Source organism: Neolamprologus brichardi, chromosome 14, assembly GCF_056152115.1.
Source record: "Neolamprologus brichardi isolate AB-2024 chromosome 14, ASM5615211v1, whole genome shotgun sequence".
In the NCBI taxonomy this organism is placed as follows: domain Eukaryota; kingdom Metazoa; phylum Chordata; class Actinopteri; order Cichliformes; family Cichlidae; genus Neolamprologus; species Neolamprologus brichardi.
This window is the reverse complement of record NC_142117.1, coordinates 13,370,445-13,398,198: the sequence shown is the minus strand read 5'-3', so window position 1 is coordinate 13,398,198 and position 27,754 is coordinate 13,370,445. Positions and strand designations below refer to the sequence as shown.

Genomic DNA, 27,754 nt, shown 5'->3' with positions numbered 1-27,754 from the left:
CGTTACTGTGTTAGTAAAATGATCAAAAATACTCCTCTGCTTTGCAATGATGGTAAAACTGGTGCAACCAGCTGACTGCACTGTGGGTTCTGTTTACTAGAAACGAGAGTCACGATATTTCCAGTAAGAGCCAGGAATGTGGAATTGATCATGCTTTGCCACCGTCAGCCAAATTCTTCGCATAAATACTGAAGAATGCTGAGATTTACAACGATCTAAAACTTAAGAGCCACAGACGGTCTCACCTGTCATGTGTGTATCCGTGATCCGGTCGACAACACTCCATCAGCGTCTTGACATCCCACGTCTCTGATTTACTGCCACACAGCAACTGGTCAAGCTAAATGTTAAAGTGAGAATGGAAGGAGAAAATCCAAACTATGAGCACAGGATTTACTTTACCAAAAGTGTAAACAACTCATGTCTATATTTGACCCATTTTTGTCTACCCTGCATTCCTAAAAACACACCGAGTGCTGCTGTAAGCAATGCTGACACACTGTTGAAAACTGCTGAATTTCATCATTACAGATAGATTTAAAATGACTACCAGGCAGTAAACAAAACAAAGTTTCTTACCTCCTCTGGGTAGAAATACTGCAGGTGATGTAAGGGGAAGACCGACTCAAACCCTTCCCTAAACGATTCAAATTGTCTGGACACTCCTTCATTTAGAGTCCAGTACACCACCAACTACAGGGACAAAGCAAAACATTAAGAACAGTGGGGACACGGGGGGGTTGGGGGGATTGATAAAAGCGTGGGTTGTTAGAAAAACTCAAATACCCTGAGGTACTCCTCCAGGTTGTAGATTGTGACTGGGACATCTTTGCCGCCCTTTTTCAGCTCAATATTTGGGAATCCTGGAAGGGTGAAGTCCAAACCCAGGTCCTCCACTGAGCAGCCATTCATGTTCAGGCTCTCGAGAGCCTGCTGTAGCGTCTCCCTCGTCTGATGGAAACGAACGAGGACAAACAGGTTAGCAGAGAAAAGTGAGGGAGAACTGCTCTGGGTATAAAGTATGACCTAAAGGTAAGAGACACCAATATATGTACAAAGAAGGGGGAGCACTACCAACAGCAGTATCTCAAAGTAAGTTTAGAGGCATCGTTCCACAGAACAATACTCTGGGCTAATTTCATTAAACACAAGCTCTCTGCGCTCTACCTGTGATCGGTCTTGCTCCAGCCTCTTCTTTTGGCGGATAATATCCTCCAAGTGCTGGATTGACTTGGCAACACCGGGATCAATGTTCACCAGGTCGTGGGAGCTTATAGACATCTCATGCCGTAGCATCCACTTATAAAATGGCAGCCCCAAGGGCAGATCCAGCTAAAGACGAGGAGGAGGACAGGATCAGGTCAGAAAGTTTGTTTTAACATGTAAATGTTTACAGCCTCCGCATGCTAAACGGTGTGTAAGAGATGAAAATGGAGGCCGTTACCAGTCTGAAGTCCATTATGGCTTTAGCCATTAGCTTTCCTAAGAAACGGAACTTCATTTTGATTTTGGCTATGTGCGCTGGTTTGGTCGTCCTGCCGAAGGGAACGGCAAACAGTCCTCTGGAGCTGAACATGTACTTTGTTCCCTCTTGGTTTCCTGCAAAACAAGAAGGCGGTCACTGAAAGTTAATACAAGATACTGTAACATTAAATATGAATATGAATTCCAGACATGTCTTCTTGGGAAAACTGATCAATTAAAATCAGTGGCCCCTAAATAACGACATCCTTCAAAAACCAAACTTAAGCACTTTCATTAACGCCTGACTAATGAGATGAAGACTACCTCGATAATGAGTTTTGTATTAACAGACTCGCGTCATTTAACAACACTTTTCATCATTTCCCGCACGTCTGTTCACAGTTGCAGGATATAAGCTGGTACCTTTAGGATTGGCCAGAGTAACCTCTTCGCCTCTCCAAAGACCAAGATCGGCGCGCTGAAGCTCCTGAGACACCAGAGCGTAGAACTCCTGAGTGGGACCGAGACCTGTGCCCACCTGAAATGAGAGGGAAAACAAAGTCCAAACGTTCCTCCTATTTTCTTTCAGAGTTTGAGCATTCAGATACGAGAAACTTAAATACCTCATTCTCATACTGAATCTCGAGCATTGCCCTGGAGCTGCCGAGATCCTGCATCACAGACTCTGCCTGTTTTAGGAGCTCGTCGCGGTTTATTGTCCTCTGCAAACACAGCATAATAGAAGGAATCACATGATCACATTTAGCAGGTCACACGACACAAGATGTGGATTCCAAGATAGAAAAAGTACATCACAATGCTTCGAAGTAACACACTGCACCTTTTTCCTGTCGAGACGTGGTGCAACTCTGCTGTCCTGAGAATCTGACTGGTTGATCTCAGGGTTTGTGTCCAACAAGCGCTGCATTGCTCTGTCACGGTCAAAGGCGGTTACATAGAATAACATCTGCCGAGTGTCAAAGGGGAAGAAGAAGGGGCTGCAGAGGAAAAGAGAGAGAAATGTGTGTTACTACAGCCAGGCAACAACCCCAACAAATGTAATCTTGGCGTTGTAAAACAGATCACAGACTATTCTTGTGAAACTTACCAGGACTTTCCAAGCTCAATGAGCCACGTGGGGATGTTCCCAGTCATGATGACCAGAGGGTCTTGCAGCTGACGATTGGCTTTGGCTGTCAGTTTACTGTTAATGAACTCATTGGTAGAGATAATTTCCTTACACGCAGCGTTCTGTACAACAAAATAAAATATTAAAGTCAATGTTACTGGAATATTTTATGTCACAACACAATGAACAATCCTAATTGTGTAAAGGCCTGTGAAAATTTTTTCCGAAGGACGATATTTGGTGTTCAAAACTATCAGAAACAAACACACACTAACTTCCTCACTGTCAGAATCCTGTCCAAAGGAGACTTACATCATACAGGTAGAACCAGTATCTACTGATGGAGTGCAGGACCCTCAGCAGCAGGATGACCTCTAAAGAAGGGTCATCAAAAGTTATGGTCTCTGGTGGCTCCGAAGTGAGGTATGTCTCTAAGGGATTGATGACGCTGGGACATACACCATCTGGAAGCAATGGGAATAGTTTTAATCAAAACATACACATTTAGATTCAGTAGAAACTGAACAATAAGGCCACCGATCCGCTCACTCGCTTTTTGATTTCACAGTTAAACTTTGCAAAGGTGACATCAAACATCAGATGTACAAGTGTGTGGCCTGCTTGACATTTCAATGTCAGTGACATCAAGTATTTCATAGCCAGCAGGTGAAGTTTTAATGTAAAACGAACAAAGCCTTACTCCTGAGATATCCAAAATTCTCACCATGCCACAGCTCATCCTGCTTCTTGGCGTTGCGGGGTGAGGTTTTGGTGGGAGCAGTCTGGGCTCGGCCTCTCTTGCCACCCACAGCATCTTTGCTTCCATCCTCGTCCTCCCTCACAGGCTTATACCTGTTTACAGGATAAAAGAGAAAATGGTCTCCATGCTTTAAGAAAAACAAAACAAAAACATGTACAGTCCCAGTTTTACTTCTAAAAGGCCACATATTGAATAATAGAGAAGAATACGTCTTTGAAAAGCGGGGCATCCTGGTGTGTTGCAAGTCTCTGTAAAGGATCTTCAATGGTTTTAAGTGGCTGTTTCATGCCTTTTCCCTGTTACTCTGACCTAGAAGATCCTAGAGCAACTAAAGCAATATACTCCAATATTTAAAACAACAAGCGCTTTTCAAGGCACCCAAAGTGCTTTACAATGCCACTATTCATTCACTCTCACATTCACACACTGGTGGAGGCAAGCTACGGTTGTAGCCACAGCTGGCCTGGGGCAGACTGACAGAAGCGAGGCTGCCATATCGCGCCATCGGCTCCTCTGGCCAACACCAGTAGGCGGTAGAGTAAAGTGTCTTGCCCAAGGACACAACGACCAGGACAGAGAGCCCGGGGATTGAACCAGCGACGTTCCAGTTACAGATGCGCTTCTCAACCCCCTGAGCCATGGTCACCCCCCAAACCCTTTAAGAGACTTTGAATCTTGATTGTCATGAGATATTAAGTTGGTATAAAAAGTGGTTATTTATACCATATTGTGTGCGTTTTGGTCCAGATGCCAGCTCGGCCAAGTGGGTTTGCCTCATCATCTGTTGACTCCCGTTCTTCTTCTGCCTGCAGACTGTACTGCCGCACAGCCTGGTACACCGTCATGTTGTACGGTAGCAGGTGGTCACCAATGTAGAACTGCAGTCTGTGACGTACGCTGCCTGAATTCAAAAACTGAGCCGCCTGAGTAATCAAGAAATCACATAGGAGGGATTAAAAAGATGCATATCTACAGAGGATTATATAGAAGCACACGCACAACCATTATTTGGCATGAATGGAATCGCATACCAGTGATTCGTCTATTTCATCATCTGAGCCATCATCATCACTGTCTTCGTCTTCTTCCCTGATTCGGCCGTATCCTGTAGAGACGAGATTTTAAATTTACAATGCAACCTAACAGCGAGTTCTGAAAAATGGCTAACAGCTGAAAAAAGTTTGGTCTCTTGGACAATGCAAACGGCCCTGCAGTGGGGTTGAAGCACAAGTTGACGTAAACATTCTGCAAATGTCTCTCACCTCTGACGACAAGATACCGCTCAATGGCTTGCACCAGAGCCAGAGGGTCGATCTTTACAGGTCCCCCTTTCCACTGTTTAACATTAGTGCAATCTGGGTGTCTCTGCAGCTGACACTTAAGCTGATGTGTGTTGAAGAACTTGAGTGCCTGAGATCCCCTGAGGAGAGAGTGAGAGATTCATATCAATTAAAACGAGTACACCACACCAAAATGTGCACAAACAGCTGGAAACAAAATGTATGTGAAGCCACAGACCTGCTGCCATTGCCGTTGCCACTGGGGAAATCGTGCACCTTGACAGGAAATTGCTCCATTTGGCTCAGACAGCTGTTCATCTTGTGCACCATGGCCAAGTAAGGTGCATTCTCAGCTAGATCCAGGCGACCTATGGGCTCCATTCCTGGAGGCTGAGACAAAATGAGGGAATTTAAAAAAAAAAAAGAAGTTAGAAACAAACCCAGTAAACATGCTTCCACCATCTTCCTGTAAAACGCATTTATTAGAGGAAACTGTTGATTGTAAAAACAGATCACTGCAGAACTTTCAGACTTGAGCAGAATAAGATAATTTAACAATAATATAGGTTTTAGTCTCTCACCGGACAGCCACCGAACACATGGAGGAACCTTTTGAGCCGCACATCACGACTCAGCAATTCTCTGTCTGTGTTGGCGGTCAGGTAGACCAACAGCTGCTTCACCAGCCCACTGTGCTGGATCTCAAAAGACGACACATCAGATTCTGACACAATACTGGAGATCTCCACTAAGCACTCCATACCACCGTCCACCTGTGAAATGCATCAGATGATAAAATATTTCAGGTATGGGGTGTAACTACTGATAGTTACTCAACAAGTACAACTACCATCTTCTTCTTGGAATACATCTTATAACTTTAAAACCTCAAACAAACAAACCCTGTACAAGGTGTTGCTAGCTGTTCAATAACTTCTTTTTCGAGGTAGCGCTCATGTTTTACCTGGAGGTTGAGTTGCTCGGTGGCTGTGCAAAGTCTCTGGAGGACATTCAGTGCAGGGTTGCTACCATCCACATTTTCAGAGTTGAAGTAGCGCTCCACAAACTTAGTCGCTTGGTCTTTGATCCAGGCCTTAATTTTGTCTCTACAAATGACAAAATAAATAATTCACTTGTTAAGGACGATGGTTCAGCCCACGACGGGAGATTTGGATAATATAGGAGTAAAGACAATGCTAAGCTGTCTTCGTTAACTCACAACCGTACCGGTTATTTGAAATTGAGTCCTTGGGAGGGGCCCTTGCGAGGCCACTCACTCCTGCTGTGCGCGAGGGCTCAGAGTTGGCATTGTTGGTCTGAGCACCCAGCTTGCCCCATGTCTTGGGATTGAGACTGGCCAAGAAGGATGATTTGGGTGACTGAGTACTGGTAGGGCTCTTAGCTGAAAGGAAGAACAGGAGAATTATCAACTAATAACATAAAAAATATTTGATTATTATAGATTTAGATCATTTGGGGTTGGTTTTGGGTTTTTTTTTTAATACAAAAAAAATTATGACTAAACAATTCAGTGTACCACAAGTTACTGTACACCAACAGGTTCTGATCAACACTGTAAATATTAGCTGGCAGGTATTACTTAAACACAGGGATGTCAAACGTACAGCCCTACAATTATATCCGACCCGCTAGATAATTTCATGTGTCAGTTATTAATGGTCCGTTTGTACGTAGGAGCCGAAACTTCAGCCCTGCTGAGAATCCATGCAGGCAGGGGGTGGGACTTTATTTTGATGGGCAATCCAGCCAATCAAATGCAAAGACAGACTGGGATCATCCCATTGTGTGAAAAGGAGGAAGGGAGGTAGATGTTCCAAGACAGCAAGTGTAGTGGTACAGACCAGGTACACAGAGAGACAGGGGAGCCCAATTTAAATGCCAGCGTGTCAGGAAATGAAGAAACGAGCACAGGCTGCAGGACATTAGGCGCTGGATAAAGTGATACACGCTTTTATTTTCTGCCATTTTCCATTGTGGAGGACAAAAGGTTTCAACTCTCCAGGCCTTAAACCTCATTTGCAGAAGAAAAATCCATAAAAATAAGGCTTTTTGAAAACATGGAACGAAAAAAACTTTGCTTCCTTAAAAAGTATTACATTTACAGTTCAGTGTTAATTACATAAAATAAATTATATAAAGTGTCTTTGAATGGATGAGATGTAGAAATGTCTGCATGTGGCACAGAGCCATGGCTCAGTGTTTAAATGAGTCTCACAGCCAAGGAAGTTTTTTAATTCTTAACTTCTTTGATCTGCTGCTCACCACAAGCAAGCACAAGCAGAAGTTCTAGACTTGACTTTATTTTCAAAAGTTTTACAACTTTTCCTACTGATAAAAAACCTCCCTCATGGCTATTCATACTATATAAAAGTAATTAAGCAATAAACAATTAACCTGTTGAACCCCAATGCCCCCAGAGGTGAAAGGGAGAACATCTGGTTTTACTCCCAGATCTGTAATTTAATACAGACATGTGTGGTAGCCACAGAAAGGTCAAAATCTCAGATAAAAGCCCACAAAACGGATTCAAAACCACTAAACAGCTAAAAAACCAAATGATCAAAGAGCAGGTAAACTGATTCCACAAAAAGATGCAAACACAAAGTGGGCTCGTTCACCCGACGGCACGTACACGGATGTGCCCCCAGGAGCTGAAAACCGACATTTCAGAGATCCTGAAACCGCAAGTTTCGCACCCTCTGACAAAAATTCACTGAACCAGCAGCAGAAGAAGACTTTATCTTACCCTTGTATTAACAGGGGGAAAAAACAAACAAACACAAAAACAACCAACCAAAACAAACAAAAGAAAAATCCACACCACACTTCCTGCACAGCTCTCTTGCTCTCAGTGTGCTTCCAGATCAGTTTCCCATCAAAAATTGATGATATTTTTCTGCCTATTTGCTTGCTTGTTACGCACCATTCTGCATTGTGCACAGTGTTGACAGCACCTAAGATCAAAGTGAGCTGCATGTGGCCTGCAAATGTTTGACACCCCTGCTTTAACATATGCATCAAAACAGTAACAAATGTGCAAAAAACACATTCAAATAATATTGTCAATCAGTTGTTAATCTGTATAATATAATTAGTCTCATACTGATTTGAGTTCAAGAGTATGGTTCAGAACTTTTTCAACAAAATTATTATAACACATTTGTGTCTCAAAGTGTGTCTGGGACACTCACCCTGATTGTCTACTTTATCATCATCTCTTGGTGGCGAGTACTTGGGCCTTCTAGGTCCTCTTTTAGGTAGTCGTTTCCTTTTTAAGACATCACTTAACCGCCTATGTGCAAGAGAAAGTTATTCATTTCATGCTCTTGTGGTTATTTATGAAGATATTTGCTCTTCCATTAACTACAGACATACATACCCTATAAAGCTTTGATAAATAGTAGCATGTATTAATTGCAGACAATGTACATTATCTGTGCTCCGTTTACATTTTTTAAGTAGTTGAACAACTATTTGACAACAACATTTGCTCTTAATGACTTAATTACTTTGTTTATGAGTTTTTCTTCCAAATACACACTGGATGTTTGGCTTTGCTAAAAAAAAAAATTATATCGTTTCCTTAGATAACCAAACCAAAGCCACATATGGCCTCAAACTCACCCTTGAGGGCTGAGGTCCAGTGAGTCGTCCATGCTGTGCTGGAAGCTGGGTGAGCCCAGGTCAGGAGTTGTATTATTAGCAGATGTGGTGGATGCAGTGCTGATGGTGGTAGTGCAGAGACTGGCGGTGCCACTAGGGCAAGCCTTTGGAGGACTAGTGACCAAAAAGCTCTCAGACTCTGCCAAATTCTTCACTTGGTGCATGACACCTTGAAGACAAAAATAAAGTATAGTAAAAAAAAGCAACCTTAAAAGAAGCACAATACAGAGCTCCATGCCAGCACAGAGCTCTGGCTGAGGACTGTAACTCAATTCACATTTCAGGCAATTCAACGAATAATGCATCAGGGAAAAAAATGCAAAGGAAACCATTAGCATTAATGCATCATTGCCACACTTGCAATATAGTAAGGTTTTAGGTAAAGTCAGCCTTAACTGTCACATTTTACTATCTTATTAAAAACATCTTTGCATTTAAAGCTTTAACAATTTGCATTCACAAACATTAATTTAGCTATGACATCATACAAAAAACTAACACAAAGTGACAGCTTCAGAGCATACTTCTTTTACAAAATGCTTATACTGTCTTAATGCTGTGATGAACAGATAAGAATCCACAGTTCTCCATGGGATCATACACTACCTTCTCTTCTGAAATAAACACTGAAAACATCTGGGAGCTTCTGCATGAGGATCTCAGCCATCTGCAGTGAACCCACTACAATCTTCAAGTCCTGACTAGATAGCATGGAGGCAATGTGACTGTAGAAATAAACACAAGACAAAGGTCATTTTAATTTAAAATCCCAACACTGGCCCTGTTGTTGCTTTAAAATTCTTCCTTTCCAACATCTTTAACCTACTGTAAGACCACAACCAGATTTAATATCAGTGCTAACAGGAGCCAGTAGCCTGGACTCTTACCTGGACACAGCATGGTTCCTCAGCACATCCTTCAGCAGCTCTGCATCAGCAAAGTAGATGATCCTGAGGATGGCTCTAAGGCACTTGTGTCTGACAGCTGGGCCAGCTGATGAGCTGTACACCTCATACAAGACCCCGAACAGAGTTTTGATAAAGCACTTTGCCAGCTCAGGGTCCTCCTTCATCAACTGGGCTCGTGCATCTTCACGACGGACCTCTTGGTGGCTGCCTAATGATAGACATGGAACGGGTCAGATTAATGCCATTAACCATATGCACTCAGTAACTGCATAATAATAAAATGAAATATTTCAGGAGTCTGTAGTAGAGAATAGTAGTTGTTTAGTATATACCTCACTATTTGGGTCATAGTTTAGTTCTCTTTTTGCTGTGGCCAATTAGGAAGCTGTAAAGCTCCCCACCACACACACACTATCCTTAAGCTATAATAACAGCAGTAGCTACAAAATTTAAGTTTAGCTAATGTGTCCGACCATACTAGCACTGGCTGAACTATTGTTATTGCCTTTTTTTTGAGTAACTGTTAAGCTTACTGTGTGTACTGAAGCAAACAAATTCAATTTCAATGAAGCATACCAAACAATCTGGGGCAAATGCTCGTGCTGCTGCACCACTAAAACATTGCATTTAACAACGAAGGAATTGTTTCAGGGGATTTTTTGCTTTTATTTTTTGGGGCCGTTAACCTGTCACTGTTAGAAATATAGCTGTGTGACTCCAAGCTGATTATAGCTACCACCCTCACAAGAAAAAACGAAAATAAATCTTCATTCATTAGGCACTGAGAGCTTATTTAGATTTTCAAAGGACTTTTCCTTTTACAAGCCTAAAATAAGTCAACCCAAGGAGTTTGTTCCCATTCCATTCTCTGCTAAAATACACTCCTCTTCACACATATCTTCGTCACATATCATTAGTAAAATACCTGTGTTGGGGTTAGCAAGAGGGTTAGGTTTCCTCTGGATACCACGTGCTGTTCCTGTGTCTTCATTGATCTGCTGCATAGAGTTGAAGTCAATTGTGTATACGCGGCCGAGGGTTGACAAGCTGATCTCATCTTCCCCGTTCTGGTGGGCTGTCTGCAGAGCAAGACAACCACACCCAATATCAGTGAGAGATATACAGATCTATACCCACACATGATCCTAACACACTAAATATTCTGACACAAGGTTTAAAAATCGATCCATTATTCATTCTTTAGTTATCCTTTATTGTAGCATCCTACTAGATCATTATAATATATTACAAAATAAAGAAAATTTCAACAATGACTAAACTGATATGACATAACATAATAATAACACAGTAATGTGTACCTCAATAATGCGGCTGTCAATGCGGTTGTAAGGATGCCACAGTCCGCGGTCATCCCTCCACTGCCAGATTGCTCCCTCTGTTGTCTGGACACTGCCCTTCTTAAGCATTACATCAACTGCAAAGATGCCTTCTCTGGGCAAGCAGGGCATCAGCTCACTGAAAGGGAAAATACAGAGGTTACCCAATGCTACAAAACTGTTATAGACAAAAATGCCACAAAGTAATAAGCTGTTGTTTTAAGGAAGATTCCTTAAATTACATGAGAAAGATATGCACGTTTAGTAACACACACACACACACACACACACACACACACACACACACACACACACAGGTGTCTGTATGTCTGCTAGTCTTTAATTTTTGCCACACTGCCCAGTGTGACCTTAACAATACCATATGAGTGAGGTCAGCTCGTAGAGCTCCTGGGGGCTCCGGGGTACCAGTTCAATCTGTTCCTGGCAGCTGCCATTTGACGCTCCACACAAAAGGAAACGCAGAGTTTCTGCTATGTCTAATTAGAAGAAAAAAAAGATAAAAACAAGTGTTAAGTGTTATGTTTCAAATTCATACAAACCATAATAACACTACTGATAAAAATAAATCAATGGGTTGCGCAATGAATAAAATAAATTAATTTCAAGACATGGCAATTCTTTGTAAATCATTTACTGCAAACATTCACAAAAATAGCATTAAGTACATGTTTAGTGTCACATCTGTTTGGTTTGCTGGCAAATAAAGACTGCAAGTTCACAAGATGAGAAACAGCAAAAAGCTTTATCATGTAGGTTGATGCAGCTGTTAGCAGGATCACTATTGACAGGCAGTCATAATTTGGATTTCAGTAATTTGGTGGGGGGGGGGGGGGGGGGGGGACAAGTTACCAGACTGTATCTAGTAACTAGCAACTCTTAAATCTATTAAAAATATCCTATCCCGTAAAGTAAATACACTGTAAAACCAAAAAGGAAAAAGCCAATACTGTCAGAGGGCCTACTAATGTGTGACCTATGTGCAAATGTTACTCACTCTGTTTCATAAGCTGGACTGCCAGGCATGGACAGTTGGAGCACATAAGTGAAAACATGCGCACAACCATGATGAACATCCCCGAGCTGAGCACAGGAGGAGTCACTACCAACAGCTGCTGGATGTTTGTCAACAGGTCCCTTGATGCCACCTCCTGCAACAGGTTCTGTTGATTTGAACGGAGATGCATAAATGTACATTAAGTGGGCATGTGGACTACAAATCTCTAAATGGCAAGAAACAACTGAAACAGCAAACATGGTCTACCAAAAACAAACTGAGGTACAGACCTCTTCGTGCTGAAAGTTGTCCACCAGTCTGGCGAAACAGAGACAAGTACTTTCAACTGACTTCTTATCCTAAGAAAGGCAAGGGAATAAACGGTGGATAAGTAACAGATTTACCACATTAAACTAAATAAATGACCTCACTGCTTGACCCAAATCACAGACGTAATGTACCGTTGTTGCTAATGTCAGATCAGTATCCTTTATATGAAAACTGTACCTGATGAGTAAGTCTCTGAGTCAACAGTGGCAGAGAGTCAGCAACAAAGTGGAACTCATCTGGAGTAATGCTCTGGCAGCAGTTGGCTGCAATAGCCAAGGCATTCCTCTGAGCATTAATGCTAAAGAACTCCAGGTACAGGAGGCAGTCAGCAAGCCCACCCTATAAGGGATGACAGGTGAGGATCATTACGACTAAATGCGGCTTGCAGAGAAAAGACAAATTAATGGCACAACAAAAAGACAGCGTATCACTTACGGCCTGCAAAATGGCTTTGCTGTGTCGCCTTGACAACATCTCCAAGGCAGTCAGGGCCTGCTCTGCTACGTCAATGAACTGAATCACCTGAAGCTGCAGACAAGAAAGCCGAACAATCCATTAGCATATGAGAAGGTCACCGTTATGAATTAACAAGTGATTACTGACAAAGTGCCAAGCTTTACCTTCTCCAGGAAGACAGGAATGGCATCGACCACCACAGCAGAAGATCGAGGGAGTGCCTCCATCATGTAAGTGAGTGCACGCGAGGCATGGTTCATCTGTGTGCGCAGAGCAAGGATGTGAATATAATCAGTTGCATGCCCCCCCTTCCCACCATGAGCCCACCCAGCCAAACAAAAAGTAAAACCAATGACATTTAAAATAACAGAAGCCAGTCATACTCACAATATCAAAGTTATGCTCCATTTGTAACAGTGTAATCTGCGAAAGAGCAAGCAGTTACATGGAATTAAATAGCATACATGTTAAAAAACAAAAAGTAACTGATTTTCTGTCAACCAATATTTACATTGCCCATAACTGTGGGAGGAATTTTTCCCTGTAAAATAATGAATAGGTGTGACACTGCTTCAAAACCAGGAAACAGGGCTGTGCAGTACAGGAAGGTAAACAGCCAAAGAAAATAGGACTTACCAAGGCAGGCACCACACTTTTCACAGGAAATCCACCAAGTGTTTCCTCATTGCCCATCACCAGCAACTGGCACATTTCTATTGCGGCTTGGAGTTGCTGAGACTCGTCACCTGTGGCCTGGAGGCCTTGCAGAAGCTGTTGAGCCTTGGAACCTGAAAACAAGGGAGGGATTTATTTATTTTTTATTAAAATATTTTGAGTGTAACAAGAACGCTGATGTCAATGTTAGAAGACATTACTCACTGGCTCCACTGCCTATGGTCCTGTGAAAGAGTTGAGACATGCGGGGTCCCAGGGGCCCAAAAAGATGTGGAGGGAGACCTCTGGCCTCTAGTAGAGCTAAAGGACATACAAAGCTTTATGTATTAAAAGGTCAAATACTTTTTGGTAATATGAGAAATCTCTAAGGTGGTTTTAACATACCTTGAAGCCTTCCCATTTCAGAATCATCAGACTCACTCTCACCAGAGGTGGTCATGCCCACTGCTCCAGCAACCGAGCTTGACGCTGGAAATAAACCGAAAAATTCATTTTTTAATTTTTTTATTGAAGTGAAAACAATCTATCAAATGGCCATAATTCTGTTAACTTTTCCATCTTCACATAAATGAAATCGAAATCGGAATCATCTTCCTAATAAAGTTAGGAAGCTTATTTGAATAATGAAGTGAATAATTAACTGACATTTTCAAACTGCAATGTGAGTTATTATAAAAACATGATGAGTATACATTTGTGTTGTTAGTCCGACTTTTCTAGTCTATAATTATGAGAAAGATCGGAGCAGAAATCTTAGTAGTTCACCTTTTACTTTAGAAAAACCTCTTAGTACATGTTTATCTACACCCCAATCACACATCATTCCAACATTTGAGTTATTTCTGGTTGCAATAAGTAATCTTAATTTGTTAGCGAAAGTACCTGAAGCCCCTTGTGACGCATCATCAGTGCGAGCGGCTGATGAGTTGGCCCCATCTTGGTTGTTGTCGGAGTCGGCCATTTTCTCCTGTCGGCGAGCGTCGGCTGCCCCGCGCTTGCCCAGGCCTGAGCCCCGCCGACTGTTACATGTGTACAAAGAGACTCTGATTATTATACTTTTATAGTGTCAAACTGCAATGCATTCAGTATCATACGAATACACAGCAGTGGTTCCCTTGGCTAGTGATTCTACTATGGTAAATTTGGATCATGCAAAAGCAGGAGAATATAAATGGAAACAGAGGCTTCCATGCATAGTTATTGCCCTTTTATCAAATGCACGTTAGAAGTTTTCAAGTTAAACTCATGGGCATACTGCCAACCATGTACATTGTGCAGGGTTGTTGTGCCACCTCATGTTGTAAAGGGTGGTAAAATCAATTGGGGTCAGTTGGTCTGACCTATAAACACAATAAAATACCAGTTTGTACCTTCTGTGATGGAGACATTTTTCTCCAAAATGCCAATTTGCAGACCTAAATATTGATTATTTAAGGTCACTCAGCTGATACAAGCTGCTAACCCGCTCAGCTTAAATGAACTGTAAACAAAGACAATGATAGCATTTGTACAAAATCGTTTCAGCCTTGATGTTTGTTGTTGTTTTGTTTTTTTTTACTGAAACCGTAACAGACTTTGAGTAGTTTTTTCTGTTTTGATGAGAAGTGGCTTCACATCCAGTTCAGTCTGGGTGGAGCTCTGCTACTGACAGACACTGGAGCTGATGAGGCGTGTGCTTTAAAATAAAATATCATTAGACCAAGCAGATTTTAAAATGGCAACATTGGTGTAACATCATGAAATAAAGCAAGTGATCTTTAAGTTTTCATCTTTTGTTATTTAAAAGTTTTAATATGCAAACTGATAAAAAGTTTAAACTCAACCCTTTGGCCATCCATCTGAATAAAGCAGTCACACTAGCAACAAGGCATCAGTTAGGTCACAGTAGACTACAACTAAGAGTTTAATATATGTAAGCTAAGGTGTTTGGGTGCGTTGAGTCCAATGAATGAAAAAATTGTTTAGCAACTACTTACCATGATTATTCATTACAGTAATATAGTAAACGTTCCAACCTTAAAGAGGACATGAAACACTACACATATAAAGGCTAATTTACATCATGGAGCCCTGCTCTCAAAAACTGAAATAGATACAATGTAGACCTAGATATAACATAACATAGATACACTGTCTGTGAAGCTGGATTTCTTACCATAGAACTGATTGCATCATCTAGGGGCTGTACAAGTGATTTTTTTTTTTTAGTTTTAGTGTCCTTATTCTCACTAAGTTTCTGTCTCTGGTTAGCTAACATAAACTAATAGAAGTCTATTAGCCGCAAACCAGCCAACCAACCACATGACTTAACGTTCTGTCCTGACAGAACATGGCACTACACGTGTTCTCAAATCTTTAAGCGCTTATTTCTTAAATCCAGCATCACAGACAGCATCACATTTGTCAATTTTTGAGAGCAGGACTCCAGGATGTAAATTAGCTTTTATAATTTTTAAGAGTTTAATGTCCTATTGGGGAAATAGAAAAGAAACAGGCGGTAGGAGAAATGGCATAAACTAGCAGATGTGTATTTTTTTTTTTTGGTTTTTTTTTAGTAAAGCCTATTCTGAAATGCCAACTACTGTTGGCGTTTGGCACCTTAGCCTCTGTGAGAGTTCTGCAGGTGCAGACAGAGGCACAAAGAGGTCCAAGTAGCAACACAATCCTTGGTCTGCTTTGGGCGATCTACAGGAAGAACTTTCTGTGAAGCTGTGAAGGACCAAAGGTACCAACCAACACTTGACCATAAGTGGACCAGGTGAGGGACCCTCAGAGACAAAGGCACATAAAGGCCACCACTAATGATCTGTCTACAGATAACCTTTATAGACCAACTTCTAGACAGATATTCCTGACCAAAAGTCTCTTTTCATCATTCTGGCTTAAGAGAAAAGACTGACAGCACAGCACTAGGTCTCATTATTAAAGTTAGACTGCAATCATTTTAGATGCTGAATAAATCATGAATATGCATTTCTTAACTTTAGTATAGCTTCAATGATGTCCACATTCCTCAAAAATAAATATCCAGAAGTAACATGCATTTTTGTTTTTTGTCACTGTAGTGTACCTGGTGCTGGCACAGGAGCCCGTGGTCTTCTGGCGTGTGCTCCGCCGAAAGTTGGGGAGCTCTGCTGGAGGAGACTCGCTGCGCTTCTTAGTGGATTTTCTCAAACCTAAAATAGAAAACAGTGATTATAACTTTTGGGCTGGACCGCAACTGTGGCATCAAATTCTTTCAATTAAAAACATCTTCTACAGAAGGTGAATCAAATTTTTAATTAATTATTCCATAGTAAAACATGTAAGAAGTTTGGGCTGTGGAAGAAAACAGAAAACATGCCACTACATTATGTTTATGGTAAAAAAAAAAAAAAAAATCTGTGAAAACACAGTCAACACGTAAAAGCAAAGACTGATGCTATGGTAAAGGCCCACTGGTGTTGCCTGTGTAGAGCCCTGCACCACAGACCAGTGAGTATTAATAGCAACACCTATGGCACTATGACAAGACAACCTTCATGCTAGGTCTGTGACTCATAATTCAGTACCATAAAAATAAATATTAACAGAGTTAAAACCAAATGAATTAAACATTAAAAATTGACTTCTGGACTTCATTTGACCTCATCTTCATGTCCCACTTGCTACTGATTTACAACATGTCAAACAAAAAGGTCCATCAGACTTATTTCAGTAAAAGTCTTCCAGATGGGTAATTCACTAAAAGCACATACTTGTCCTATGACACAGGCTGCTGTAACGTGACTAATTTAATATGATCAAAATGTTCTTTTGCACTGACAAGCACACAAAAACATGCTGCAGCACTGTACATGCTTACTCACCATTACAGCATAAAGTAACAGAATCTGCGTATTAAAAGGCAGAGGCAGACAGATATGGATATGGCAGGAGAGATGAAGTACTTTCCTTTTGACAGAACCAGCTCATGATTCCTTCCCTGCCCTCAAACATAACTCTGGTCAGCTGGTGGGCCAACACACCAAAGCCTACGAAGGAGGGGTCTCTATTTGGGTCATAGCCCATGGAACAGAGCTGACTTCAGTTACTATCCTTTCACCCATCTAGAACAGACTGACCCCACACTGACCCCTCTGAGTTCAAACTCACTTCACCAGACGTACCAGATTTTCACTAATACATTTGTGCAAATGGTCTATATAGGCTATCAGACAAGCTGGATACTAGAGCCAATGTCTTCCTAGAAGCAACTCTTGCAACTCTGTGGCCATTTTGGCAACACCTCGAGGCAGTTAAATGAAGTCCTTATATAAATGATTGGAGAGAAAGCCTCAGTATAAATTTTGATGGTCACCGGGACACAAAAACTCACCAAATATAATTACTAGCTAAACCTCATTTAAGTAGTACTTTTACTACATATACACAACATGGTTGTCACGATACTGGAATTTCAAACTTGTCAATACCCAGGAAGATACGCAAAGCCATTTTTGGTGCCATGGGCGCGGGGGCTGCTCCTGTATCTAAGTACTAGTAGCCATAGCTACTAGCTGCGTTCACTTTATCAAGGAAGTTAGATGCCTTTGGTTTGCTAACAAGGTAAAACTATACCACACCAGCAGCAATAATATGCAAGGCCCATTTTTCTTTAGCTTTGAACCACTCCTGCAGCACTTACAGGTAGTTTTGTCAGTACTGTATGTGACTTATTAATCGAGTCACAAATACACAACAGTTCACAGGGCTCTAGAATGAAACCAAATTTGTCAATGGTGCAACTAAAAAAAAATAGTGCGACCAACTGTTCAAGTAACAAAAAAAAAAGAAAAAAAAGAAAGAAAAGTCTTCGCAACTCTGAAAGTCTCCGTGTGGTCAACAGCAGACACACATTATGCCCCTATCGTGGTCTAAACCAATCAGAGATAGTTAGGGGCGGTACCTCTCTGATTGGTTGTGGTCCAGATATTCATGTAGTCCTTCGTGTGTACGTTTGAAAGTGCAGGGAGATAGATTGATGTGAGTAGCTTGAATTTAACGATATTGATTAATTAAATCCTGAATCGACTTTTAAATATAAATGTATTTTGCCAGAATCTCAGGTTAAGGCTCACAAAACTATTTCAACAACCACAAGCAAATGAGAGCAGGTAAACGGATTCCACGCAAAGACGTAAACACAGAGCGCGGACCCGACGCATCAGAATCAGCTTTCTCTTTCTTGGCTTTCTCACCCGACGACACGTACACGGCATCGGGGCTGAAAGCCGACAGCTCACTGAGTCTGATGCGTCGGGTCTGTGCTGTGTTTACGTGTTTTTTGCACTAGATTCTGAGCTGCAGGTTTTATCTCTCTCCAACCAAAGTTCACCGAGCCAACAGCAAAAGAAGATCCAAACTACAATTCACATTTGATAAACATCATCATGGACTCTCTCTGACTTTTGCCATTTTGTTTCCACCATGATTTAAAAAAAAAAACAAAACAAAAACACTTCATGCACAGCTCTCTCTTTTAAGAACAGTTTCCTTCTCAAATCTCTGTTTTTGGCATTATTCATTCGCTTATTACCCACCAGTCTACCGTTGTTTACAGCACTGTCGGCCGCTGTGGTTTATTTATTTTTTTTGCTTACATGTCCTCGGACAGGAAAGCCTAATTTCTGCTGCCCAATACTGAAGAAATTTAAAGAAATTATGCAAAATTGCAGAATATTTTTAAGATTATCTGCTATAAAAAGCCAGGCCAGAAAAATCTCCTTCATGTTTTTCTGAGTTTTATTCTCAGTTACTTTGACACAAAGGCATCTGCTGTGATGCTCACAATTCTGATGAAGTCTCACATGCATCAGTACTGATATAATATTTCTGACTATCTAAGGCAAAATTGAATCGAATCGAAACCTTGTGAATCGGAATCGAATGGATTATAGAAATCAGTGATGATACCCAGCCCTAGTGAGTAGCCTAGGCCCGACAGAAGTGGATGTAGAGCTATGGGTAATAAGAAAAGATGAAAAGAACTATTGATAACTTTTTAAGTTAAGTTAAAGCCTGATCCGTCTGAAATTCATAGCCAGTGCTCTGACACGGTGTCATCAATCTCTGAACGCTGAAAAAGCACAGTGTATCCAGAAAATACATTATATGTCATGATAAATGCACTGCCCAAGTGTCCCCTCTCCCCACTGCCTTTCAGCGGCAGGCAGCAGCAAACAGGTCGTCAGAGGAGGCAGCTGTGATCATCAAGTTTAACATTGTCTACAATATTGCCAAAGAGTGCCAAAGCACTTCAAGCACAAGCACAAGATTGTTATTTAATCATTTACAAATGAATATTGTCTCTATGGACAGCAATTTACCCCCAAAAAAGTGCACATGTAAAACTGCGGTGTTAAGCGATGCGGTTGAAAAATTTGGGTGCGCCTAAGAAAAAAAATTAAGGCGCACCAGTGCAACTGTGGCAAAACATTAGTCTAGAGCCCTGGTTCAGGACAGAGTACATGTTTTACAGTTTTACTACACTGCTGCCATGTTGAATTGTTAAGTCAGGATTGACAGGCCTGTTCCAAGTTTCAGAAATATAAATCCAAACTGAGGCAGTATTCCAGCTGAAAATTCAAATTTGGAATACGGGATTTTTGACTTCCCACTTGAAATAAAATGCAGCAAGAAGGGCATCCGTTGTGCCCTTCTTTATCTGGCCTTGTGCAACTCGACTCTTTGTGTCTACCTAACATTAATGTGTGCGCCAACGTTAGCTCCAATATTCATGATAACCGTTTTTAATACTGTTGTTAAAACTACTGACCTCTTGAAGTGCTGTTCTGTGTTGTGAATGTCAATTGAGGAGAAAAAACTTCATGCAAATTCATGTTATAGATATGATAAGCCACAAAAAGTAAAAAAAAAAAAAAAAAATAATACACTGACCTATCTCTCTCTTCTATGATAACTAAAGACATGTTTGCCACAGTATAGCTGAAACTGTTGTGAACTTCTGCAGTACACATGCAAAGGTGGAGCAATGTGTTTCCCATTTCAGATACTTGCTCTTTTGGGGGAGGGGCAAGAGAACCACCATCTCTACAGTTACAAAATTCCTACATAGCTTTCTTAAAAGAATTAACATTAAATTTAAAAGAATTAAAAATTATATTAAAGAAAAAAGATTATAGAAGAGATTTCTGTCTGGTTTTAGTTTCTAACAGATATTCTGACATTTAGAAACAATATTTAAATGCTTTGCCTATCAGAAAAAAAATATAGATTTCCTTACAACACAACAACAGTAATTGGCTCAAAATGTGTAGCAGGTGTTGCATTTGCCCAGGCTCTGCTCCATTTCTACTACACTAAACAGAAAAACAATAAATGCTTAAGTTTCAACACAATTAAAAGCAAATAGGCAAAATAAGCCTTACGATCTGGTGACTAGTATTCCCTACAAAAGCAGAAAATATATTCAGTATGCTACCAACCAGCTTTAGTGTACTGTGCTAAAACTCAAAACATCTGCATTCATAGTAATTTACAGAGCAGTAACTGACTATACTAAAGTCACAGGACAACCACGATATAGACCATGTTACATAAAGTCTTGTTTACTGCTGATTGAGCCTGCCATACCTGTGAAATCACTGACAACTGAATGACCAGCAGTATTTATACATCTCCGGTTTCAGGCTACTGGTACTTATGCCTGAAATATGAACCAGCTCTGTGCAGTCCACACACAACATGTGTACATGAGACATCCTAGTCAAGACACAAACTTTTTTATACACACTGTGTTACAGTGTCACCAACTGTACTTATAAATCATAAATATATGAATTACACTAATGTTTGCATATGGGCCTTTTTGAATGTTTTCTCTGCACAATTTTATCTGAAGTTAAAATCATGTGTATGCTTTACCAGTTATGCTGGAATATGTCTAATACAAAAACAAATACATTTATTCCAAGCAGTTCAGAATAAGGTTTTGTATCTCATGATGTAACACTTAATCCCTGGAATATAACACCTCAATTCAAATATCAAAGACCAATGTGCCAAAAGATAAAAACAAACAAATAAGAAAAATAAACCCACAAGCCAAATCCTAACCCTCTTTATAGTATTAAGTTCAATGGAAAGAAAAATTAAAGGAGAGCTCTATAAAAAAAAAAACCTTCCCTCCGTGATAGTCAACTATTCTGAACAACAGAAAAAATATAAAAACAAATATGGAAGAAAAATTTCTGAAGTACAAGTGCTGTCCTCATAGAGCTAATATTGCAGACGTGCACAGTAAATGTAACTTACTTGCTAGCTTAGCTTGTAATCCTGATGGCCCAGGTTTGGAGGTCTCAGTTTTGGATGATCCAGGCAAGGACAGTTTGGGTTTTGGCAAATTGACTTTGGGGTTGAAGCGTGCTGCCCACTCAAATTTTGAAGAGCTGGCAGCTTTGGCCTGCTCTTTGTCACGTGTACTACGGCGTGGAGAGGGGCTAGATGCTGAGCGGGAGCGACGTGCCTTGGACTGGTCTTTTCCTTGTTTGACTCGGGCGCCTTGGGTGGTGGTGCTGTTGGTGCCTGTGGTAGAGGAAGAGGTGGAGGCAGAGGAGGAGGAGGAGTCTGTCACGTTGCTACACCCAGCTTTGGCTGAGGCGGCCGATTTAGACGCCAGCTTGGTGGGTTTTGCAGTTCTGCCCTCGGTACGATTGGGGAGGGACCCAGCGGTGCTACTAAGACCGGGGAGAGAGTCTGCTTTTTTCCGTTTTTGGATTGGCGAGGCCCCAGTGGCCACACTCTTCTTGCTCTGGCCTCGACCTGACGATGCAGGCAATTCTGAAGTAAGTGATCTCTTCTTGGACTTAACTGGGCCTTTCTTGGTCTCTGAGGTATTGTCTCGGGGTGACGGGAGCGATTTCGGCTTCTTGGCAGGGGTTGGGCCAAAGGTACTTATTTGGTCAGGAGCTTCACTTCGCTTCAGCCCTCGGTTGCCTTCACTCTTAGATTGGTGGCCTGGTCGCTCTTGTTCAGATGTTCCTGCAGCCTCTGGGTCGTCTTGCAATACAAATGAAGCCACGGACAGAGTAAGACCGCTTCTGTTAGGGTGGAAAAGACACAGAAGTCCATCTTAGAAGATTTATGAATCCTAAAAAGCAGAGCATTGTAATGCCACATTCACTGCCCTTTTTTTTCAGATTTTGATCAAAGTCCAAAAGGACAAAAAAAATGCATGACCCTATTTACACACACATACACACTAAGCACCAAGTAGAAAACACGGGTACCTTCTTGAGCTGTGCCCTCTGGACTGGCCAGTGGCTGAGCTGGCTGTGGCTTTGGGAGCCTTAGAATTAGGTCTTCTACTTTCAGGTGGGGAATTTGCTTTATGTTTTACCTGCTCTGACTGCAACCTGTAAGGTTGGAAATTAAAGAGCACGTAACAGTGTGGGTGTCTGTGATTAAGTTACTTATAAAGAGACTTGATCAATCTCCAAATCATTTTGCCTATCTCCATCTGCATATAATCTGGCCATTATCACGTCTGGAGATTCATGAAAAATAAAGCTAAAAGAGGGTTAATCACCGACTATGACAAAAGAACAAAGATAAGCTTCTCCTTTGATTACATAGGACAATTTTACCATTCAGCAAGTTAAAATACCAATTAACTACAAAGAGACACAACCCAAATACAAATTCCCCTCTACGAAACATTTCATCTATTGCTCTTTCAAGAAAGGTTCAACAACTGCTGCCCACAAACTACGGCTGCCTTTTAAATATTCTGATTTTAACTGGACAGTAAGGATGCAGATACACTCACCTTCCAGCGACTGTGTGGTCTTGTGGCTGGGCCGCAGCAGTGTTCCTCTGTGAACGGCGCAGTGACCCCCCTGGATTGGAATTAGGCCGGTTGGACATTGGCACCTCTCTCCTGAAGGGACATACCCTTTCTAGACACTACCATTCACTGTAATAAAGGAAAAAGAGACCACAAAAGAACATTAACAAAATACAAAGACCACCCTTAAACCTGCACCCTCTCACCACCACCAAGTTGTCTGTGGTTTAAAATAAGCTGCTGTCTATTGAGATTGCGTATCATTGAACTACAGGTTCACCGCTCTGGCCCCTTTGAGATGATCAGTGGCAAAAGTTTCTCAAGAGTGTAGATGAAGATGCAACATCTGGGTGGGGGTTGGCAGCAACAAAACATGCTAGTAAGTACATCCCCTCATAGCTGAAAATCAAAAACGGGGAACTAAGAACTTTTAAAGACTTTATGCTAACTATATTATTATGGCCCAATATGACCCGTTAAAAATAACTAAATCATAGCAGAGCACAGTTCGTGTTCCTAATCTCTCAATAACAGTCACAACAAAATGTATACTTCTCTGAATAACATTCAGTAAAATACAGCAGTGCTGTTAATATTAAACCTTACTGCCAATATCAAATTTTACTGAAATGTTTTAGTTTTTCCCCCTCCCTGTGCACCATGAATATAAAGCTATCACCAAGTACCCTACTTACGCACAGTATAATACATTTTTACACATTAGTACCTTCAAATCTTTGTCAGAAAGCACTACTGGAACCTTTTCACATAATTAAAATCATCAAAAGGATCATTTTACAATTTTCTTACAACAGCGAAAGATTCCTTTGTGTATTATTAACCAAGGTCACAGCCTAATTAAAATAAACATACAATACGGTAGACTACAAATTAATTCTTTTTTGGTTTCAGTTTAAGTCCTAAACTAACTGCCAACAGCAATTATGCTTCAAAATGACTACAGCATTGTATAAAATTTATATATCTGATCCAGTGTGCTTAGTGTTAGGGGTGCAGTACAATCTTAACAGTTTAATTGATCAGAATAGTACAGAAGTTTTCTTTTTAACATCAGAAGTGAATGCATGTATCTAACTCACAGGAGTCAATAAAGTGACAATACTGATAAGACAATTGATTAACTTGATCTAAACACATACAGGAAGATGATTTCATTATTTGCTAGACAAAAAACCATTGAATCCCTAAATAAATTTTTTTTTAAATTTTTTTCAAAAGCATCTGACTATTTAAGTCACAAGTTTAACTATGATATCACGGATACTGATGATAAAAATACGCCACACTTGCCAAGCTCACTGGGCCATGTTAGGCCTGCACTGACAGTGCATCCTAGTCTTTGTTATTCGTCCATTCTGACAACTGGTGTTCCCCACTAGAGTATAATGGTATTAGTTAAGCTCATCAAATGATTTACAGCCTCACATAGACCATCGACCCAGTTTATTTTACCACATAACTAAAACAAGAACTGAAGTGTCCGATTTTTTTTATACCCATGATTTACAGAGGCCTATATTTCTGACGTAGTTGTCCACCACCACCGACTAACGCTAGCATGTTTAGCCACTTAATATCCTAGCAAGCCCTATACATTTTAACAATACCTCCATCGTATCGGTTTATTTATACAGAAAAGCTTCACACATCCAAAAGCGAAGCTTGTGGCGTTTACATCTTGAATCTACAAAAGAGAAAACGCTAGAAGACTTGCTAACTGCAGACCAGCAGTTAGTTAAAGTTACGCTGGCTAAGGCAGCAACGGTTACACTGAAATGCGTAGTTGGCGTGCCGGTGTGTCAACCTATTCAGCTAGTACCCTAGCCAAACAAATTGTCACATTTGAGAAGCTAGCTTGTTTGTGTTACGAAACGACATAATGCTTACTAAATGGCAAATACGCCCCTCCAACTGGCGAATAACGATCGGGTTCATCCGAGATTAGCTTCCCGTCGAAAAAAGGCAACATCGACAAGACCCGTCTTTCGACAGCGGTTTAATGTAATAAAGCTAGCAGGCTACAAGTAAACTAACGCAAGCTAAGTTTGCAGTCGGATTGCCAGGACACACAGTTCTGTGTGCGTGTGGTGGGGGGGCTGACAATCAAGTTTAGAGAAAAGAGAAATACGTTTGTGTTTCGTAAGCAAGCTCACCGTCTACGATTGATGGGGGTAAATAAATCCAAAATACACAACTGTCACCTAGACAGGTAACGACGCTGATACAGTTCTACACTCTCCTTGCAATTGTCAGCGCGAATTGTTATGTACAGATAGACTCCTAACTAATGTTGGTAAGCTATAAGGATGGCTAACAATATTTTCTGAGCTGACTTAAGGCCAGTGCCTCCCTCTCACTACTACAGCGCTGGCTAGCCTTTTAGCTACTGTTAGCCAGGAAGACAAGTTGACCACTAACAAACAGCGTGCCAACACAGCGCATGGTTCTTGTTAAGACTTGGGTAAATGGGACACATAACGCCAAACATCTCATTCAACTACCGTTAAAGTACCTTGCTCAGAATTCAAAGCGTCACGGCTAGGTTATCATTAGCAAGCTAATACTAGCCTAGCCACAGCGAGGGTTTCTTCAATGACCGTTCTCTCGCAAACAGTAAGCTGACAAAAAAATAAATAAACAGCCGGCTATTGGCTTTCAAATACCTCGCTGTTTTCAATTAAGCTGGGAGCCGAGATAACACCACATTACTAACCCCGTCGAGACCGAATTAGCAGCTACAGGACTGTCGCGCAGCTTACGATGTTTAATCAAACAAGAGCGTTATAGCTGTTACCAGCTAACCTTGGCATGCCAGCTAATTGACGTTAGCGAGCCTTGTTGTCGATGGCTAACATTTTGCCAGCTCGACAGGATGGTTAAAAGGATTTGTGTTGAAAACAGCGTTTTTGCCAACACCGCACCAATTCAGTGTTTATGATAAAGTTTTGATCAAAATTTCCCAAACATTAACAAGTTGTCTAGCTAGCAGTTAGCAAGTAAACGCTAACTAGCAAAAAGAAATGGCCCCTGATACCTTTAGACACAAAAAAACAGGAAAGCAGGACCGGGATTCGAGTTATTTTCGCAACACCCATTCTTCCGATGTATTTCGAGGTTGAATACTGTTAAAATCCCAAAAGACTACAGGTTTAAATGTCAGTGAAAATGTCTACCTTTTGGTATAATGTTGTTACCTATTTGTTCCAGTGTTGTAGTTGTAACAGACAGTGCACCAGCTCCTCTTTTCTCTCTACCACTGCTAGTTTCACATCAGCTGAGGGGCCTACAACCGCAATATACCTCCGCGTGATTCATCCGCTCCGGGACTAGTTTGCTCCTTATTTTCTGTATCTGCTTGCTTTGGGTCAACAAAGCGAGCGCGAGCACTGGATCGGCTGCTCTTTCGAAACAAAGCTACGGGTTTCTAATGAAGACAATTCAACTATTTTTGTAGGCATCCAGAGACAGTCGCTGAATCACTGAAGTCATTGGTAACATTAGCTTGTCACAAATATTAAGTATCAATCCGCTGGGTCGTGACCCCCCCTCCTCCCCCCTTCAACAGACATACATGAAACAAGCATATCTGTAAAATTAATATGCCCCGGATAACTTTTTGTTATTACCCAACATCAATGATAAAGCAATCGGTCCGTTTCGTGAGTCGTTGTGCAAAGACAGTTTTAGTTGCTTTTTAGTTGTCATGGCAACATATTTGCGTCCAAAATGGCGTCTTTGCTTGGGGAGAGACTGTTTGAAATTAGTGGTCAGGGTCCGCCGCCTCAAAAGGATTTTTTTCAACTTGTCATTACCAAAAACGAGGTTATGTATTAGGTCGTCTTTTTATATAACCGACTTTCGAGGAGTAACTGTATAAAGCGTGCTTATAACAACAATCCCTCTATTTGAGGCTAGCTTAATTTTCACGTCGTTTAGCTTTAAATATGGCTTTGCTACTATTTTCTAATATTTATGCTTAACAAATAACAAGCTAATAGCAAGATGTTTTAGTAAAATCATTCGCCCTGTTCCAGTAGCATATCGGCATCTTGTAGCCACTACTTCAAGAGAGTCTCCTGGATTAAAGTCTTGAAGTCCCATCTTTGTTTTTTCCCTCTAAATTTAGGTAATACTAACCTCATGGAGGATTTCTTTGCGACTTGAATGCAGAGGTCTTCCCCCAAATCAGCAGAAGATATCTCATCAGGACTTCCAAAATGATAAAACTCTACAGTGTAAGTTTTCTTCATCGAAATTATCACTCCCACTTCCATGAAGTTCTTGATAATATTCTTTTCTAACCTATTTCTGAATCTTGTTTGGGTTTATAATTTGACATAGAAACTTTTCAAGGATCTAACCGCAGGGCTGTGTTTGTTGACTTATCATCTGCAGATGAAGTCGGTGCTGTTTTTGGGCAAAGGATCCTGGATTACACAGCAGCACTGTGTCAAGGAAAGTTTGATTACCTGGAGCGTTTACCTGATGACATCATGCTCCGAATCATGTACTGCCTCGAGCTGAAAGACATGGCACTGCTGGCACAGACGTCACGCAGATTCAAAACGGTGAGGACAACGGTAAAGTACTGGATTTGTTCGATGATACAGAAATAATGCTTTAGTGTCTATTGTGCTTTTCTTGTGTTCAAATTCATTTGTATTCATGTGTATGTTGTGCTGTGCTCTAACCGGATTGTACCAGCTCTTCAGCTCTGAGAAGTTTTGGGAGCAGACTGTGAGGAACTGCGCTGGGTTTAACAGGGACATTGAGGACATAGCCAATGCCATGGGCTGGAAGCGCACCTTTCTAACTTTTTTCCACAACAGTGATGATAAAAAACAGCAGTAAAATATATATTATATATAT

At 41.0% G+C, this 27,754-nt stretch overlaps 2 protein-coding genes across 8 annotated transcripts in view; one reads left to right on the top strand and one right to left on the bottom strand.

Moving 5' to 3' along the window:
• trip12 (thyroid hormone receptor interactor 12) overlaps positions 1-26,560 on the bottom strand; it is a 28,372-nt gene extending 1,812 nt beyond the window's left edge. The window contains exons 1-40 of one of the 6 annotated variants that reach the window (XM_087850859.1): positions 26,059-26,560; positions 22,847-22,993; positions 22,308-22,433; positions 21,334-22,118; positions 16,109-16,214; positions 13,921-14,057; positions 13,423-13,506; positions 13,243-13,338; positions 13,000-13,151; positions 12,751-12,786; positions 12,528-12,623; positions 12,343-12,435; positions 12,085-12,246; positions 11,868-11,936; positions 11,578-11,743; positions 10,942-11,059; positions 10,545-10,701; positions 10,151-10,304; positions 9,205-9,433; positions 8,924-9,042; positions 8,279-8,486; positions 7,846-7,946; positions 5,861-6,035; positions 5,598-5,739; positions 5,215-5,406; positions 4,872-5,023; positions 4,616-4,773; positions 4,385-4,458; positions 4,077-4,276; positions 3,318-3,445; positions 2,906-3,057; positions 2,573-2,715; positions 2,306-2,462; positions 2,088-2,186; positions 1,888-2,002; positions 1,445-1,599; positions 1,168-1,332; positions 787-951; positions 580-693; positions 246-340 (exon numbers count right to left, since the gene is read on the bottom strand). In XM_087850859.1, the coding sequence (XP_087706985.1) occupies positions 246-340; positions 580-693; positions 787-951; positions 1,168-1,332; positions 1,445-1,599; positions 1,888-2,002; positions 2,088-2,186; positions 2,306-2,462; positions 2,573-2,715; positions 2,906-3,057; positions 3,318-3,445; positions 4,077-4,276; positions 4,385-4,458; positions 4,616-4,773; positions 4,872-5,023; positions 5,215-5,406; positions 5,598-5,739; positions 5,861-6,035; positions 7,846-7,946; positions 8,279-8,486; positions 8,924-9,042; positions 9,205-9,433; positions 10,151-10,304; positions 10,545-10,701; positions 10,942-11,059; positions 11,578-11,743; positions 11,868-11,936; positions 12,085-12,246; positions 12,343-12,435; positions 12,528-12,623; positions 12,751-12,786; positions 13,000-13,151; positions 13,243-13,338; positions 13,423-13,506; positions 13,921-14,057; positions 16,109-16,214; positions 21,334-22,118; positions 22,308-22,433; positions 22,847-22,944 (5,873 nt within the window). In that variant the 5' untranslated portion in view covers positions 22,945-22,993; positions 26,059-26,560. Of the gene's footprint in view, positions 1-245; positions 341-579; positions 694-786; positions 952-1,167; positions 1,333-1,444; positions 1,600-1,887; positions 2,003-2,087; positions 2,187-2,305; positions 2,463-2,572; positions 2,716-2,905; positions 3,058-3,317; positions 3,446-4,076; positions 4,277-4,384; positions 4,459-4,615; positions 4,774-4,871; positions 5,024-5,214; positions 5,407-5,597; positions 5,740-5,860; positions 6,036-7,845; positions 7,947-8,278; positions 8,487-8,923; positions 9,043-9,204; positions 9,434-10,150; positions 10,305-10,544; positions 10,702-10,941; positions 11,060-11,577; positions 11,744-11,867; positions 11,937-12,084; positions 12,247-12,342; positions 12,436-12,527; positions 12,624-12,750; positions 12,787-12,999; positions 13,152-13,242; positions 13,339-13,422; positions 13,507-13,920; positions 14,058-16,108; positions 16,215-21,333; positions 22,119-22,307; positions 22,434-22,846; positions 22,994-24,772; positions 24,920-25,038; positions 25,166-26,058 lie in introns of those variants that run through there. The other 5 variants (XM_087850862.1, XM_087850858.1, XM_087850861.1 and 2 more) reach the window with 5 other exon arrangements.
• Positions 26,561-26,600: 40 nt separating this feature from the next.
• Positions 26,601-27,746, top strand: fbxo36a (F-box protein 36a). 2 transcript variants are annotated; one of them, XM_006799906.3, is made up of 4 exons: positions 26,601-26,707; positions 27,012-27,120; positions 27,281-27,453; positions 27,590-27,746. In XM_006799906.3, the coding sequence occupies exons 1-4, from the start codon at positions 26,612-26,614 to the stop codon at positions 27,734-27,736; spliced, it is 525 nt and encodes a 174-aa protein (XP_006799969.1). In that variant the 5' UTR covers positions 26,601-26,611; the 3' UTR covers positions 27,737-27,746. The 2 variants fall into 2 exon arrangements, with proteins under 2 accessions (XP_006799969.1, XP_006799968.1); XM_006799905.3 differs by having other exon boundaries at positions 27,281-27,465.
• Positions 27,747-27,754: the final 8 nt, after the last annotated feature.